We start from the raw sequence: 19543 nt of genomic DNA, 5'->3' as shown, positions 1-19543 counted from the left end.
ATGGGGGTGTAAACTTGGCCCATAGGTGCTGAGCACCCAAAGTGCATTAATGACACAGAAATGTAATTACCTAATTAACAATTATACCGAAACCGTAATTTAAAAATAAGACACGGGGTACGAACATTCAATGAATGCCACTTGGCAGAAAAAGACACAAAAAAATCCTAAAGCCAATATGTGCATTTCGAGGAAAATTGATCTCCAATTAACGAAGAGAGATCCAGCTTCCTTCCATTTCCTAGGGTTTAAATCTCTCTGCTAAGAGCTTAGATGATTCCAGGCCCAGAATTGATTATCAGGTTAACCCGAGAGGCTTTTTCTTCTTCTTCTCTCTCTGTCTACACACACACACACACACACACATTGTGCTGGCTTCTCCCTCCCTCTTCTGCATGCTTCAGCAAGCTGCATTAGGATCTGTTACAGCGTAAGCCTTCAAACACCCTCTCCCAGTATAGAGAGAGAGAGAGAGAACGACAGCTCCTTATATCTCCGTTATCCCTCCCGGCGAAGAGGAAGGTGACTCAATACAGAAGAAGACAACTGCTTGGTCAAATCATTTCTTGATCTCCATTTGGGACTTCTGACGGGAGCATCTTCGAGACTTCCTTCTCCTGGTGGGACCAGGAGAAGGATGAAGAGAGATGGGCCAGGCGTGTGGACATTCTATCCTGTGTCGAACCCAGCAGTACCAGCCTGCAACATCTGATCTGTAAGTGGTAACCTTCTGAAAAAGATGAGGCTAGCCGTAGGTAGGACTCTTGCTGGGACTTTGTGTAGGTTTTAGAAAGTGATGGGGAGGTGGAAAGAATGGAAAGACGAGAGTAAGTGGACAAGTTGACGGGGAATGTAGAACATGGTGACAATAAGTTAGACCAAAAAGAACAATAAGAATAACTCTCTAACTACAATGAAAAGAGCATCTTGTACCCAACGTCTTGGTATAGTTCAGAACAGAATGTTATCAGAATAGGGTTCTGAAGGTTCTGACAATGTTCCTCGATTCCCCTTGTGGACAGAGGACATCAAGGTGACCTACTGGAAAAAAAAAAGAGTCTGTAGGATTAACGTGTTCTCCGAAAGGGTTTATAGATCTTGTAGTTGGCGGTGATATCTCTGATTTATTGAATGCCAGCAAGCTGCCATCTGTACGTCGAGATGGATATTGACCGGTCGTGGACGTTGTTGAGATGTGATTTGACGTTGCATTCCCAATGCTTCAAAATATATATATTGGCCAATGCATTTGCCTTGTTTTCTCTATGGGTTTATGTTAGCCTGGGTGTATCTATACCATAATTACACATTTCTTTAATGTATTTGCAAAAAGAACCAGCAGTAATTGTCATAGGGGAAGGACCTTTGAATCAAAGTTGGCTTTACTCTCGTGAAGCGGAGATACTAGGAGATATTGAGCGCCGAGACGCAGGTAGCTGATCGGTGGAGCGAAGTTACCAGGAAACGATGCTAATCTTCTTCAATAGCATAAAAAAAGACATTGTGAACCCCCCAGCCTCGCGGAGCTGCTGTGGGTTGACGCTTTGCTTTTTTTCCCTTTATCTGGATAATATCGGTGATTACGAGGACGTCTGGCCCTTTAATAATAAAACCTTAAAGCATTAGAAGGACACCGAGACACGATCACAAACCCCCTTTCTACTTCTTTTCTCGCGGCAGTCGCATGAATAATTGACGTATTGACAATCTGCAGATAAATCACCCGGACGCGGGCCGGACTGATAAGCGCTTTTTATGGTTAAACTCGGTCAATGGAGAAAAAGTAGTTACGTTCTAGAGTGTGCAGAACCAGACAAGGAACGCAAAGATCGGAACGCGCGTCTCTCTGGCAGGAAAGTAGATTCACAACATCTGTACTCAAGTATGGTTTGGGGTTTATTCACTAAAGGGAGAGAATTTGTGGTTTTAACCCTCACTTGGCTATTCAACGTGACGGGCAAACACTGGCCAGTTTCTCCAACAAGAAGGGCTGAGCTGGCCCCGTGTCATGTAAAGTTCAATGGGTTTAACTTGAAACTGATTTAACTATACATGATGCAGGGCCAACCAAGCTATTCTTGCAGCAGAAGCTTATTGGGGTTGGACCTTCTTAATGTATAGCCAATGAGCGGAGATCACAACACTCTTTTTTAGTGAATAAACCCCTTTAGAAGAAGCCAATTCTTTCGGGGAGGCAGAAATCCCCAACGTGTGACTATTTTGCCATTAAAAGGCACTAACCTGTTAGTTTGCAGAAGAACATTTCAACTCCCCGATATCACAATGCATTATAAATGTCAAACCCCGGTGGACTTCTGCCCTGTATAATGCATAGTTAATGAGAGGAGGTTTCTTAGAAGTCATCTGATCCATTTAACTATATATTACACAAATTTAACCCTGTGATTCCAAATGTTCCGCTCAACTAGAAACGTAGAATCTTCCAGCAGATCGGCCCCTTTCGGCCCCATCTAGTTTTGCTCCTTTAAAGACTTGGACCTTAATCAGTCGTTGGTCTCGTCTTAGATTCAGGATCCATATGTCTATCCCATACCTGTTTAAATGCCCTAACTTTATTACCCTCTACCACTTCTGCTTGGAGGTTGATCCACTTACCTACCACCCTCACCCTATTACCTGCCAACCTATGGGTTACTTACATTTTGGAAGTAAAACTTAGTGATATATTAGAAAAATTGCAATGTGAAAAATATTATTTTACAAACACCTACAAAATTCTCAACTAATGAAGCCTGTAATAAGCGAAGAATGCCAGGGATGTATCCAGTAGGCTAATTCCGCCTCGTGTTCTACAAAAATATCACCCCATATAGTTTCACACCAAACCCTGATTGGCTGTTAATGCTTTCGGAAGCTGAACTTCAAGCATTTTCTTCCAGCGCTCAAGCAGTTAAATGCCCCCCCCCCTTCCTTACTGTTATATATATATATATATATATATATGTATATATTAGCTTCCGTTTCCATCTTTATACCATGCAGGCTTTATTTTAATTCACTCTCACTATTCCGGCATTTGATATATATTTTACAAGCCTCTAGCTGGCTGAGCGTAATGGGAGTTGGAGTTCACAGCAGCTGTGTTTGTCCGATCAGACTTGTTCAAATACTGATAACAACGCAGCGCGATCAGGAAACTGTACATTATAATCGTTCCAAGCGTTCAAGTAACCCGTGTGTCGTGTCTTTATTCCCATACTTCATTTAACTTCATTTAACCCTAATCCATTCATCCCAGTGGCCTTAAACTTTTCAATAAGCCAGACTGGGGGAACCTGTATGCCAAAGGGTTAAAAACATTTATTAAAGCACCGGGATGGTGTCAATAAATTGTATTTGCTGAAAGGAATTTTAGAGCTTCTCATGGAGTTAGATGGATTTAAGTGGAATCTATTGTGCGTTGTATTTTTAGGAAGCTTTATTTTAGTGATAGGGTAGTGGATAAATGGAACAGCCTCCCATCAGACATGGTAGAGGCTGATACAGGGGCATATGACAGGAACAATGGGCAGAATGGGTCTGAACTGTAATTAAATTCTATGTTTCTACGTCGTGACACATCACTATAAATATTTCCTAGAAAGTCACAAGGCACTTGCCAAATGATTTAAAGGAACAGTCATTGTTTTGGACTACTCTCATTAAAAAATGGCCCAAGCCTACCGGTGCACAATCAGACCCAGTAATACCAGTGCCCACGGCTTTTTGTTTTTACGTATACACATACTTGAGACTCCGCTGGCACAGTGTATATGTAAAGCGCCGTACACACTACTGCTGCTGCTTTGTCCGTGTTTGTGAATTACGGATTTACTTTAATTATAAAGAGGTGAAATCAGACACATTCAGCCCGTTTCTACTGTTGTAAAGACTCTTAATCATTCGTCCGTCTCGTCTTGGGTTCAGGAGCCGTATACATGTTTAAATTCCCTCACTGTAATAGCCTCGACCACTTCTGCTGGGAGGCTGTTCCATTTACCAACTACCATCTCAGTAAACTAAAACTCTAGTTTCAGATTATAACCCATTGTTCCCATAACCCATTGTTATGACCCGTTGTGCAATGTTTATATCACATCTCCTCTCCTCTAAGCCATACATTTAATGATAATTTTTATCCTGCAGACCACTCACCATTTTAGTCATCCTCCTCTGAGCTTTCAACTAATATGGTTTGGTGGAATAGTTGAACTTGATGGATTATGCCATTTTTCAACCCAATGAACTGTACCAACTGTGTATAAATGTCTCTCCAATATGTCCATATCCTTCTGGAGATGGGGTCTCCAGAACTGTCCCCAACACTCTCGGTGAGGTCCCTCTAACTGCTATTAATGCCTCTCGCTATACAACCCAGCGCCCTGCCTGCTTTTTTCTGTATAACCCTCGTTTTAGTAACTAATTAAGAATAAGTTGTCTTTTCTTCGTGTTCTCTAACAGCCAACATCCTAAAGTCCAGGTTCCTTCTGTAACCGGGATCCTTCCGAACCTCCGTACCGATTTGTCTATTGTTACTGTACCTAGAATCTTGGCACCTTTTTGGGTAAATGTCATACATATTTACTATTTCTAGAAAGTATTTGGTGATAAGGCAGCCAACTTTCTCTAGTTGGATCTCCAGTTCTGGAATGTAATCATGAAGATATAGCAGAAATCCATGGATCTTGGAGGAATATCTTATCCCCCCCCCCCCGCCCCCGGCGCTGATAGTATGCTAAGTGTCTTGTAAAAGCCGTGCTGTGCTTCTGATGACAATCCATTTGTGGAATCAGATTTCTAGATTGGCTTCATGTAATATCTTTCACATCATCCATATTTATGAGTTACCGGTAAGTAGATCATTACTGGATAATTACAGGGGGATTTACTAAGCCGACATTAAAGTAAAATAGCAGATTTCAGAATTCAGACAACTTGTTGTTATTCTGGATAATTACTGCAGAGAAACACTTTTTGTAATTACCAACAACTCAATCATTTTACTGCCATGTACCAAGCTCAACTTTCATGTTAAAAGAGAAAAAGAGCAAAAACCCCAGCGCTGTATACAGTAATATAACCCCAGCGCTGTATACAGTAATATAACCCCCAGCGCCGTATACAGTAATATAACCCCAGCGCTATATACAGTAATATAACCCCCCTGCGCTGTATACAGTAATATAACCCCCAGCGCTGTATACAGTAATATAACCCCCAGCGCTGTATACAGTAATATACCCCCCAGCGATGTATACAGTCATATAACCCCCCAGCGATGTATACAGTAATATACCCCCCCAGTGCTGTATACAGTAATATAACCCCCAGCGCTGTATACAGTAAGATAACCCCCCAGTGCTGTATACAGTAATATAATCCCCAGCGCTGTATACAGTAATATAACCCCAGCGCTGTATACAGTAATATAACCCCCAGCGCTGTATACAGTAATATAACCCCCCATCGCTGTATACAGTAATATAACCCCCAGCGCTGTATACAGTAATATAACCCCAGCGCTATATACAGTAATATAACCCCCCTGCGCTGTATACAGTAATATAACCCCCAGTGCTGTATACAGTCATATAACCCCCCAGCGATGTATACAGTAATATACCCCCCCCAGTGCTGTATACAGTAATATAACCCCCAGCGCTGTATACAGTAAGATAACCCCCCAGCGCTGTATACAGTAATATAACCCCCAGCGCTGTATACAGTAATATAACCCCCCATCGCTGTATACAGTAATATAACCCCCAGCGCTGTATACAGTAATATAACCCCAGCGCTATATACAGTAATATAACCCCCCTGCGCTGTATACAGTAATATAACCCCCAGTGCTGTATACAGTCATATAACCCCCCAGCGATGTATACAGTAATATACCCCCCCCAGTGCTGTATACAGTAATATAACCCCCAGCGCTGTATACAGTAAGATAACCCCCCAGCGCTGTATACAGTAATATACCCCCAGCGATGTATACAGTAATATAATTCTGACCTTAAGAGCTTACAATCTATTACGATAATGATTTTTTTAATATGTCTTACACGCCAGATAATACATAGAGGTAGATATCTTTTGTTTTTCCCCAAAGCATACTTTGTTATTATTAGCATATAGCATTCACTATCAGTGTTCAGTGTTATATATATAATTCATGGAGCATATGGCTTAAGCTCTGTGTTTTGAGGAATTAGCATAAAGAGCTGGCAACACTTTCAGGTTTTTTTTCGTGCTTTTGACCAAATTTTCATTCTGATTCGAGAATTTTACTTGGAAAGTCAGTTGTTTGTTTTTTACCTGTGCAGAGGCTGTCAATATAACAAGAGAGATGTTTAGTACATGGATTTATAATATCCGGATACTTTATTACCATATCCCCCCACATTAATGCACAATAATAATATAGCAGGATGATGATTATCTCCCAGTAAATTCAAAGGGAGGAATTTTAGGGGCAATAAGAGAGATCTGTTTTGGGGGTTGCTTGGTTTTTAGCCTGGAGCCCCCAATAAGTAGAACCTATTCATGGCTGCAACTTTATTGGTTGCTCGACTGTTGCGATAGACGTCCTATAGAGGGCGCTGGTATATGTATGAAAAGCATGGTCGACCCGTAACTAGTAGAGAAGCTGCAGATCTCTGTGGTCCCAAGAAGAAGAGGTCCCCATAACCATTCTGGGTTTTACCATCTGTAAGATCCTTAAATAATAAAAAATATACGGATCTAATAGGGTCCGTTATAAATAAGTTTACATTTAATGAAATGCTCATATACATCCAATGCCTGTGAAGACGCAAAGACCTCTCAGTTTATGCCTTGTGATTATTCTGCCCCCTGCTGGTGATCAGTCTGTGGAACACGATGGGTTCTAGAGCGGGTTCTATAGGACGTAGGAGGGTGGCTTAATATTAGAAGAGGTAGTTGAGGCATTGGGGGTATTGCTCATTTATATGTTCGATCCTCGATACGCTTTGGGTTTTGTGTCCTTTTTAAGTTTTTAATGGCTTTTCGGAGACAGATTGTATTTTTTTAAAGAAATAATTCTGGGATTTTCTTTCTGACGTTCGATGTTCGCTCCACGTTTAGTACTTTGCCCGGGAATTTGGAAAATGAGGCCAAAGGGTCTGTAGAACCCAATACAGTATTTGAAATGGGGTCTGAAGCCTAAGCTACAAAGTAGGATTAAGTAGCTTCCTAAATCCGCCCCGATACACACCTCTCCGTTACAAACTTTGTATGTTTCAGCTTCTCCTTTTTACTTTCTTACGCCGCCTACCTCTAAACCATCAAAAACTCCGAAATCCTTTCCCTCTGATGTTGTTATCTGTAAAGTACCATTAAGTCTGTCACTAAGTACCCATTTTATATCAATATAGCTTATAAAAATCCAATTATATTCATGATTTTTTTTCCTTTTTTATTCACGATATTTTTTTTGGCACAAAGATATTAAATGAAATAGCTTAGATTTTAACTGAATATATCATCAGGGGGCAATGCTGAGGTCTCCAATGGAAGCTTTCGGCCCCAAAACACTGCCTTATACCATCAGCAGTGATGCTCCTGTGCAAGGTTCTGAATTCATAAAGGTAATAGGTATTTATTCACTAAAGAGAGCGTTTGCAGAAGAGTTTTATTTCAGCTCCTTGACTTCACTATACATTATGAAGGTCCAACCCCAATGAGCTTCCCTGGCCCTGTATAATGTATAGTTAAATCAGTTAATGTGTCATTAATTATCCCATTGAACTATACATTACACGGGGCCAGCTCTGCCCTTCCATTGTATGCCCTTTATAATAAAATGAGAGAGTTGAAACCATAACTCTTCTGTTAACTCTCCTGGCAACTCTCTCTTAAAAAAAGATTAAACCCAAAGCCTTCTAGTCTTAGACTTGAACACAACCTAGAATATTCTTAAAAAAACAAAGATTGCAAGATAACCAAATAAATTACACATTAAATCAAGTTCAACCTCGAATTGGGCCTCAAAAAGGGTAAAAAATCTTAATTGACTCCAAAATGGCCTCTGATTTCTCACTGAATCAACAAGCTAATCCGGTCATTATAACCCGTTAAATCCATGTATTTTCCTCATATATTATATACTCTCTGGCCGTATAACTAATTCCGTCCTTATAACCCGTTATATCCCCGTATATTCCTCATATTATATATTATATACTCTCCGGCCCGTATAACTAATCCCGTCCTTATAACCCGTTATATCCCTGTATATTCCTCATATTATATATTATATACTCCCCCGTATAACTAATCCCATCCTTATAACCCGTTATATCACTGTATATTCCTCATATTATATATTATATACTCCCCCCGTATAACTAATCCCATCCTTATAACCCCTTATATCCTGTATATTCCTCATATATTATATACTCTCCGGCCGTATAACTAATTCCGTCCTTATAACCCCTTATATCCTGTATATTCCTCATATTATATATTATATACTCTCCGGCCTGTATAACTAATCCCATCCTTATAACCCGTTATATACCTGTATATCCCTCACATTATATATTATATACTCTCCGGCCGTATAACTAATCCCGTCCTTATAACCCGTTATATCCCTGTGTATTCCTCATATTATATATTATATACTCTCCGGCCGTATAACTAATCCCGTCCTTATAACCCGTTATATCCCTGTATATTCCTCATATTATATATTATATACTCTCCGGCCGTATAACTAATCCCGTCCTTATAACCCGTTATATCCTGTATATTCCTCATATTATATATTATACACTCTCCGGCCCGTATAACTAATCCCGTCCTTATAACCCGTTATATCCTGTATATTCCTCATATTATATATTATATACTCTCCGGCCGTATAACTAATCCCGTCCTTATAACCCGTTATAAACTGTATATTCCTCATATTATATATTATATACTCTCCAGCCAATATTGAATTTGATAGCACATGCTCTGTAGGTAGTAAATTCCACATCTTTACTGCTCTTACTGTAAATAATTATTTTTCGCTGCTTTAAGTGAACATTCCTTTCTTTAAGTCTGAATGGATGCCGTCTTGTTCTTTGCACAGTTCTATTACTGAACGGGTGATCATCTGGTGTGGTCCCTGTATCTAATTATATTATGACATCATATCCCCTCTAACACGCCTTATTTCTAATGTAAACAAATTAAACTTTCTTATAACTAAGGTGATCCATAACTTCCTTTTTAAGAACAGGAGCCCACATATCATCTTGTGTTCCTCAAGCAACAAGGCATCCACCATGAACACGGACAATATAGAGGATACTGAATTTCCCTCAATGTCCGAAGGAAGATTCCGAAGACAGATCCTTTTAAGTATATTCACCAGTATAACGTATCGAGGAAATATCGGCGTATGAAATTACCCGACCAGGTCACCCAGAAGACAAATACACTCTATGTTTATAAACTGTTCCTTTAAGTTCTCGGTGTAAAAAACATGTTTTTTGGACCTTGTATAGACTGTTTTAACAGGCAGTGATTAGTTGAAAACTAAACAGAAGATGATACATTCAGTAAATGAGTGATAAGGAGATTAATGTTCATAGACAGACAGTTGCACGCTTTGGTAGACCAATTAATTGGAGATGATTTGACATTTTGATGCCGACACAAGGTAATAAACATCCAACACGAAGCTTCACAGATGCCGGGCCATCCATATGCATTAAAATTTGTATTTTCTCCTAATAATCTGCTCTGTAACCCTTCAGCGCACCTTGGTTCCAGGAGACATTCACAGAAGAGATAGAGCGATATGAGCTTTAGTGCCAATATGTTCAAGGTTCGAGCTCGCTGGTCAATAAATGATTTGGGAATTTTATAGGAAGACATAAAGTGGAAGCTGAACTCAGGAATTAAAATTTGTAATTAAACGTTATTCATGAGGATTTTTTTTAGAAATGTTAAACCAAGACCAGAAAATGCAAAGTAAAGAAATGAACAACTTGAAAGTTCATCACTTATGCGGAAGGATCTAAAACATGCTAAAAAAATCCAATAATATTAACGAAAGACTTTACTGAGAGGGTGGTAGATAAGTGGAGAAGCTTCCCAGTAGAAGTGGTAGAAGCTAATACAGAGAGGGAATTTAAAAATGTCTTGAATAATATGGTTAGGTCATTAAAGTTTGTCTTAGTCTGTTGGTTCTAGTTTTGTCAGCCCCTGTGAATGTATGGACTTGGTGCTATATAAATAAAAGAGACATAATAATAATAATAATAATAATAATAATAATAATAATAATAATAATGTATTTATTATTATTATTTATTACTATTATTATTATTATTGTTATTATTATACTTTAGTGCCACTTTAAGGGTATGTTTACTGATTGTTAACGTGACTTGTTTTCCTTTAATAAAAAAAAAGATCATGCCACAAAAATGGAAAATTACCCAGGCTGACTTGCTCAAGGCGGTGATACATCTTCTAGGAGATTTTTTAATTAGAAAATGAACTGATACAATGGACAAGTTTAATGAGATCCATGTCAGCTACTAATGAAAAGTATTAGGAAAGTTACACTTAATTATTTAGGCGCTTGTAACAGACAAAGCTGTGCTGTCCTTTTATCGAGTGTTTTCATCAATTTGGTAAATAAACAAAAATATGATTGATGCATAGTGACTTAACGTCCACTCATCTGGTAAAGTCGCATAAGATTAAAGTTGACACTTCATACGACAGTAGGGTGGAATGCCCAATATAGTGTGTTATATGACATCATCCATGACATACATTTAAGTCACATGCCCTTGAGTATCCTGAGATAAAGATATTGATATATTAGTAAATAGGACATCTAAATACTAGCTAATATGCCCGTTATTAAAATGACACAGATATATCTTCTCTCTTCTTCCCTTCCCTCTCCCCCTCTGCACATGTCCCCACCCCCGACACAACACTATATGATAACCCCTCACCACAAGCCTGCAAACAACACTATCCTACGGCCTTGCCGTCACACAATACTATACAGCAGCCCTTCACCACACTTACTACACATCACAGTGCTTGGAACAGCAGAGACTCCCACTGATTTCACAGCTTATTGGGTCAGTCAAGAGAAGCCATCTGATCCCCCCCAACCAGCCCATGATCCCCACCGTCCCCCAAATTCAGAACTCTCCCATCAAGGAGAGGTATGGAATCCTCCTAACAATGGAAATGTTTAAAGAGGGACACTTTTGGTTTACGGAGCGTGGTTGCAGGAATGGCTAAACGTGGGGATTTTCATGTGATTTTGTGGCTTTTTTAAATGAAAATATTTGGGGGGGTTTGTAACGGAGTACGGCATTCATAGAGTTGACTTCTAGGGGTGTAGAAAAGTGTGATACCCTCATCCTCAGCAAACATTAAGAACTCCTTAACCCCTTCGCGACCTTTGCCGGTTCAGGACCGTCATAACAAGAAGGTCACTAAATGACCTTTGACGGTCCTGAACCGTCAAAAAATTAAATAAGCTTAGAAAGTGATAAAGGATCACTTTCTTCGCTTAAACGGCCTTGCTGCAATGCCTCGATGTCGAGGCATTCAGCAAGGCCGAGATCGGCATCGGGGGCCATGTCTGGCCCCTTCCCGGGGCGTCAACAGCCGCCATACATTGTATGGCGGCGGACGCCCGTTTTAAAAGCGTTTAGGAGGCGATCAACGATCGCCTCCTAAACTTAAATGGTGTCGCTGGAATGCCTCGATCAGGAGGCATCCAGCGACACCAAACACTTACCTCTGGGTGGGCTGTGACCGCTCCGGAGAGCGGTCACAGCCGCCGCTGCCGGTGATCTTCGCCATCAAGCAAGATGGCGGCGGCCCGGGAAATAAAACAATAAAGACGAAAAAGTTCGCTAGAGGGTCTCCAGACCCTCTAGAGAACTGGCTCCACTTGCTGGTTGAATACAGGTACTGCATTCAACCATGCAAGTCAATGGAGCCCAGCTTTCTAATCACTATGTGATTAGTAAAATATTCAAAAAAAATAAAAATAAATAAAAAAATGGAAAAAAATTTTTTAAAAAAATGTGCTAACATTTAAAAATAATTATGCAGTGATGTCACTAGATGAACCATCCAGTACCAGCAAAATGTGTAAAAAAAAATATAAAAAAAGTATTAAAAAAATAAAATAAAATTAAAAAATAAAGTTTATTATTTTGAGCAAGTGCTAAAATTTCTCAAAAATCTCAACAAAGAGTTAAAATAAAAGCACTTCAAATACCCAAGGGGTGTCTAATATATAAAAAAAATGGCTGATGGGGTAAATTGGAGTGGCCTAGCTCAAAGATAGGGCATAGGTACAGACTGACCAAAATGGCGAAAAAAAGCGCACTTCCCAAATGTGGCATTTTAAATCTGAAACAACCCGACAAACCCATGCATGTCGGGTATCACTGCACTCAGGAGATGTTCCTGAACACACATTGGCGTGTTGTTTGACAGTGGCATATACCAGGACCTGTATATCTATAACTAAAGTACAATTTGTGTGAAAAAAAAATAAAAAAAATTACTATTACAAAGTTTGACAAAGTGTAGTTCTATAATTGGTGCATGGAAAGGGTTAAAATAACAGCATTTGGAATACCCTGGGGTGTCTAGTTTTCAAAAATATATGGTTTGAATGGGTTAAATTGAGTTAACCGGCTTCAAAGATATTCCAAAGAGGAGAGGGAGGCACAATGACCAAATGACCACCTGAATTACGCATGCCCCAAAAGTAGCCTTTTATCAGCCAAACAATCTGACAAACCCATGCATGTGGGGTATCGCTGTACTCAGGAGATGTTGCTGAACACATATTGGGGTGTTGTTTGACAGTGACATATACCAGCACCTGTATATCTATAACTAAAGTACAATTTGTGTGGAAAAAAAAATAAAAAAAATTACTATTACAAAGTTTGACAAAGTGTAGTTGTATAATTGGTGCATGGAAAGGGTTAAAATAACAGCATTTGGAATACCCTGGGGTGTCTTGTTTTCAAAAATATATGGTTTGAATTGGTTAAATTGAGTTAACCGGCTTCAAAGATGTTCCAAAGAGGAGATGGAGGCAGACTGACCAGATTTGTTAAAAAAGATTTGGAAATCATAAAACGCTGCTTGTACTTATTGCCCTATAACTTACAAAAAACAGCAAAAAAACATAAAAACATTGGGTATTTCTAAACTCAGGACAAGTAGTAGAATCTATTTAGCTAGTTTTTTTACTTGCTTTTTTAGGTGAGTAAAAGATTTTTCAAATAAAAGTCATAAAATGTGTTTTTTTTTCAATTTTTCACCATGTTTTTTTATTTTTTTTTATAGTAAATAAGATGATACGATCAAAATAATGGTATCTGAAGAAAGCCCATCTTGTCCTGAAAAAAACAATATATAACTTATGTGGGTACACTAAATGGGTGAGGAGAAAATTACAGCTGAACACAAGCACCACAAAAGTGTCAAAACAGCCTCGGTCCCACAGGGTACAAAACGAAAAATGAGCCCGGTCCTTAAGGGGTTAAAAAAGAAGGACATCAGGGGCAGTGGCCCTCTTAAAGAGGTATACTGTACTGTGCTTATATGTCCATTATAAAAAAGACATGTTTTTGAGTATAATGAGGGGTATGTGCATTCCTAATCTACCTGCCTTTTTAAAGACATGTTATAGGCTGTGGCCCATTACTCCAGGTGCCTGCGGTAAAAATGCTATTTCTATAAGAGTGTTATTAGCACATAAATTCTTGGAGTTAAGGCAAACTAATGAGCTGAAAATGCCAGGGGCTAAACTCTTGATTCCTTCCGTATACCATAAAAATAGCACCAAGTGTGCCCGTCTAATGGCTTTCCCTACACAGATTCCAATTGCTGAGCAATGCATTTGCGGAAGGACAGATATATTTACCCACAAGCCAGCATACCCACAAGCTAGCATACCATCATAAGGGTTAATTCATTGCCATAGACAAAAATTGTTTTTCTTATTGCACGTCGAACTATAATAACGTGAATAAGGTTCCTGGAAAAGCAACAAGTGGAACGTAACGAAGGACTCTCCAGCATGTTATACAAAACAAGCCGATTATTTAATTCTTTCTGTTTTAAGGTTAAATCTTTTGAAAACGGCACAGAACATCTTATAAAGCTTTTTACAGGTTCTATGGCAACAACTTATCAGTGACTGCTTTTGTGTCATGTGACTATTAAGAGTTCCCTGGTATGTCACAAGGTATGTCACTTTTTTGTTAATTATATTGGCTACATGGATGCCTCAAGATGAAGACTTTGTGGCTCTTCAAGCACCGCCAAGTGAGGGGGAATGATGACCCCACTATTCTTTGGGGTTTTTTCTCCAGCGTTGGGCAAAGAAGAAGGCTCCATTTGGGGGTTGTCACTGCATGACGCACAAGTATCAGCACTGGACACGCTGTCGTTCTTCTTGATGTTGGTCCACACCATCTCGGTCTTCAATAAACAAATGCTGCATTTAGTTACAGAGATCTTACATTCCACAGAAAGTAGATGGAACGGCAGCTTTAATTTTTTAAATACCGTAAACACTATTTTTAGCCTAACCTTGATGTGTTTGCCTTTCAGTATCCTCAATGCAAACCCTTATTAAAACCATATCATTAATTAATCAACAACAAAAAAACCCTACTATGATATATGGCTTTGCATGTTTTCTACAAATCCTCAGCTGCAGGCCAAGTTCACTTCGTCACACATGACTTTTCTTATCCAATTTCCCCGCATTGATTTCAAGCCATCGTCATACTATACATATAGATTTAAATGGCCTTGTGAATGAGCCTCTTCTGTCGTCCTGGTCCAACCAACATTGTCTTGCCAACTAAATGTATGGATTATAATGCACGCCAGCGTAGTTCAATACAACCTGCAACATTAATGAGCGTATTAATAATTTATTGAAAAACCTCTTCGCAAAAAAAAAAAAATTAGCTCCTTCGACAGACAAAACCTTAATTACCAGGATACATTAGATTCCAAGACAGAAGACAATGCCTGTGCATCTTCATCGAACCTTTGAGTTTCTTTGTAGTGTAGAACGTTCAAAGGCTCTTGACGTGACCTTAGGAAGCGCATGAGACAAAACGGTTACAATATATAAACAATGTTTCATTTTTACTTCCTTCAATGGACTAGAGACTACTTCATCCTCGAGGAGTGACCGCAGAGACTAGACATCCCTTCTTCATCCATCCACAATTTTCTTATTGACTTTGTCCAGAGGTGAAAAGCCTTAGAAGCCCTCGCCTCCTTTATGTTATCTTCAGACAGCTCCCTCCCGGTTGAGTATGAAAGCTTTTTTATCTGTACAGTAGTTAACGGGGCCCCCCACCACGGTCCGCTAAAAGAAACAGTTTTCAAACTCTTCCTCAAAAGCCCAAAGACGTTGAAAGACTACTTTGCTAGATTTTGCTCTTTGAAGGGGACCTCGTCGATAAAGCAATGTCAGCTCATATGAGGACTCATCTTACATGAAATAAAGCCCTTCCTAGTCAGACATCAAGTAGCACAGAACTGAAAATCTTTTTTTTTTTAATAAGTTATCATTCATTGGCAGTGAACAAAAAATGTTACGATCTTTCCACAAGATACAGTATCTGCCATCATTAGGTGTTTGGAGGATTGTAGATCTTCTGGATCGGTTCCACCTCAATGACAGTCTGTTAGCCTATGTTCCCATGAAGCTAAGTCTTATTTTCATGAGAGTTAACATATTTCTAAAACTTTCTATTTTAGCATAAAAGTGGATATTGTAAAGTTACATGAGTTTTTAAGACCTTGGAGGTAACCTCCATGGAACTTGGCCTACCAAAAGGTATCATTAACTCAAGACTCTTAGGAGACACAACCACCACCTGAGGACATTCCTCATTAGTTATTCTTGCTAGAAAGCTGGAACTGCCTCCATCAATGTGGCCGCTGACACAGCAGAAGCTCATCCGGACTGCTCTTTCTTTATTGAACTTTGTAAATTGGAATATTTCACCTTAATCAAATGAATATTGAGCTGGTTGGGTAAATCACTAATAAGGTTGATATTGACAAACATTTTGATATGGGCAAATATTTCCCAGTTATCAACCACTTACCACAAGGGTTTTAAGGGTTTTTGGATGTGTTTGATGAAAATATACATTTACCAGCAGACTTCTCTGGCTTCTAATCTTGTCTTTTGTGTATTTAGTAAATCAGTTCTTTGAAAGATGAGCTTGGTATTTTTGGTAATGTACTTATTAAAGCAAGCAACCACACGGCAAGAGAAATAAATTAGTTCTATTAATGGGCTGAAGAAGCCTTTATTACGTGTATCGTCCAGACTTATCTTCATTAAAAGTAATCAAAGCTTCCTGGGATTTGCTGATTTGATTTTTCTAATTTCCAACATCTCAATGTGAAGAAAAGCAGCTAAAATACCATCTTCTAGATTGAGCCTATCAGCACCTTCGGAATCAGCAGAATTGCAATCAATCACACCCGTAGAATTATATACCTTAATACGTTAAAGATTATCTTCCACTACGAGGAAATATTATCTGTACTCTACTATGTCCCTCGAATAAACCTTACCAGATTGGTCATGATATTATTCCCTCTGAATGTTTAAACACATTGAAACTTTAAAAACATCACAGAAACTTTTAACTCTTTGAGTGCAAAGCATGTGGACGTGTTTTTTTTTTACTCTCTGTTAGGTTGGGTCAGGGTAGAGACATGCAAAGAAGGGGTTAAGTTCCATAACTATGCCAATGAACAAAAATGTAATTAGAAAATACACATGTCCACATGTATGCCAACCTCTGGTGCACCTGGAGGGCTCCAACTCCCAACACCCTAATCATCAACCTGACAGAAGCTCAAGCCCATTGTTTTTTTTTTAATGTATGTATTTGTGTCTGTGTGTGTATATATATATATATATATATATACATATATATATATATATTTCTGTGTGTTTGTGTGTATATATGTATATACAATATATATATAGATATCAGTGAGTGCAATTCAGAAAGCTGGGGAACACAGTGTTAATTTAAAGGGGACGCAGCCATCATATTCTTCTTGTGTGATGTACCCTTCTATATTGTAAGATCCTTTGAGCAGGACCTTCCTTACATTTTGTTTCTGTGACAACTGTTATGTGATGCACCATTTGTTATGTCCTGTGTACCGATTTTACTGCGCTGCGCTATATAAATCAAATTGTCATTAAAATTAAATTTATTAGGGTTCTGTTTAATCTTTATTCTGAACTTTGCTCTTTCAATTTACCTCTTTAAAAGGGAGAAATTTAGGGGTAACATCCCATTTATTTAAGTGATCAGTAAAGGCCATCTTAAAAACATTAATGAGTTTTAAAAACTTTTAGCATACAACGTACCGCCAATGTCAATAGTTTGCAATATCACGCTAATTGGAAATGTTCCTAATTTTATTAAAACTGCAAAAATTGGCCTGGCTTCCAAGAGGCTCTAAATGGATTAAAGGTGTCAAAAACTTCATAGACCCCCACTAACAAATGTTAAAGTTCCACCCCTTTCAAAAAAAATACATACATACGCACGGGGGTCTCACTAGACCCTCTGGAAATCTCATGGGAGCCAGGGCTGGAGCCGCCTGGTGGTTATGGGCTTCAATGCGATCGGTCACGTTACGCTATTCTGGGTGGAGTTTGGGCAGGAAATGGGTATAGAGGAGCAGGAAATAGCTCTGATTGGCTAAAGCCAAGTTAATTCATTAATGCTCTGATTTAAGCAGGACCGCTATTATTGTAAATGCTAACCGCTGGAATTATAATGATGGAAAATGAATGAACTTAACCAGTCAGCAGGATGACAGTCATTAGAACTGAGTTATCGTTTGTCTTTATTTTAAAGATAAAAATTGGAAAACGTGGAAAAAAATTCAAGTTTATGAACCAGACAGCTGGTTTACAGAAAACACATTAAGCAATGTGAATAATTAACATATATTTATGTTATTATTATTATTATTATAATTATTGTTATTATTATTTTGTTATTTGTTATTATTATTTATTGGTATTTATTATTTATATAGTGCTGTCATTTTCTACAATGTAATGTGAATAATTAACCAATCATTTATATATATATATATTTTTTTTTTTTATTATCATTTATTGGTATTTATTATTTATTGATTTATATAATGCTGTCATTTTAGACAATTACATTTTAGACAATGTAATTACTAATCATTTATATATTTTTATTATAATTATTTATTGGTATTTATTATTTATTGAGTTATATAACAGAACTTTACAATGGGTGAACAGGACATAAAGTAAAGCATCATATAACAATTCGGACTTACAGAGACAAAAGGTCTCAAACAGGTTTATGATCTAGAAGGAACAAAAGGCGAGTGAAAAATAAATGAAAATGTTATTTGTAGTGAAGGACAGAGAAAGCATGAATTCTAGAACAAAAACTTATTTGTGGTTTTTAAAAAGAATTACTTTTTTTTTACAGTGATCTTGATTTAACAATTTTTTTTATCATTATATGCTATTATTTGAATAGAGTCTCAGCAAATGATGGATGATTTTCAAGCATTAGTTAAAAAAAATAAAAACGTTTTTAAATGATTTTGTTCTGAGATTATGAGATCTTTTAACTCATTATTAATGCCTTTTTTACCGGTGTCCCTGGAAAAGCTAGTTATATCTACCTTGGTTTCCAAACAGCATGCGTAGAGTAACAAAGCTATAAGCATATGTTAAAACGGATCTGTCCACATCATGACTTTTAATAAATATTCTGTTAGAACTAATAACGTGGTTTTTTTTTCTCCAATCAGTATAATTGTTTAAAAGGGACTAGTTTACTTTAAGGAAGAAGATAGATGAAGAAATGATGACATATTAATCTTCCCTATCTCCTATGGGTTTCTCACCTCCTAACATTTACAAAAGCTGCCTAAACATATCAATAACAATCAACAGCTTAACAGAGGAGTGATAGCCTAATGGGGAGGAATAATCATAAAGAGCCTGAGAACTGGACGTTAAGATGGCTGTTCTAGGGCTTCTAAAACATATATATATTGCCCTTTTTAATCTATAGACACTATTACATTGGTTTATTTAGTGTATAGAACTATGAAATGTAGTACAACTAGATCCTCAGAGGACCTCGTCCTTCCTTACATGTAGGATTCACAGCTTAACCCTCCTCAACCTATGTGGCAGGTGGTGGGAACAGGGGTGCAGAGATGGTGCATAGATGGTCCTGAAGGCAACATTGCTTAAGAAATGGCTGTGTTTTTGTTAAATTTTTATATTTCAACTGTTTTTGTGTCTGGTTACTAAATTTTGTAAGTTGCAGGCGTGGGCATGTGAGTTATCATTCTGCTTGCATGCCCTCGCATGCAACATACAAAATGTAAAGTTGTATGAACTTTATTGTATTTATTCATTAATAATTTATTGATATTT

At 38.1% G+C, this 19543-nt stretch overlaps 1 protein-coding gene across 1 annotated transcript in view; it reads left to right on the top strand.

The window, feature by feature from the left end:
• Positions 1 to 647: 647 nt before the first annotated feature.
• The window catches only part of LOC149281239 (cGMP-dependent 3',5'-cyclic phosphodiesterase-like), a 252062-nt gene continuing 233166 nt past the window's right edge, over positions 648 to 19543 (top strand). The window contains exon 1 of the mRNA XM_089499528.1: positions 648 to 715. Coding sequence (XP_089355654.1) covers positions 648 to 715 — 68 coding nt within the window. The remainder of the gene's footprint in view (positions 716 to 19543) is intronic.

This window comes from Sceloporus occidentalis, unplaced genomic scaffold (assembly GCF_023333645.1).
Source record: "Sceloporus occidentalis isolate IW3139 unplaced genomic scaffold, rSceOcc1.0.p SCAF_137, whole genome shotgun sequence".
NCBI classification, from domain to species: domain Eukaryota; kingdom Metazoa; phylum Chordata; class Lepidosauria; order Squamata; family Phrynosomatidae; genus Sceloporus; species Sceloporus occidentalis.
This window is presented reverse-complemented; position numbering and strand designations above follow the sequence as displayed.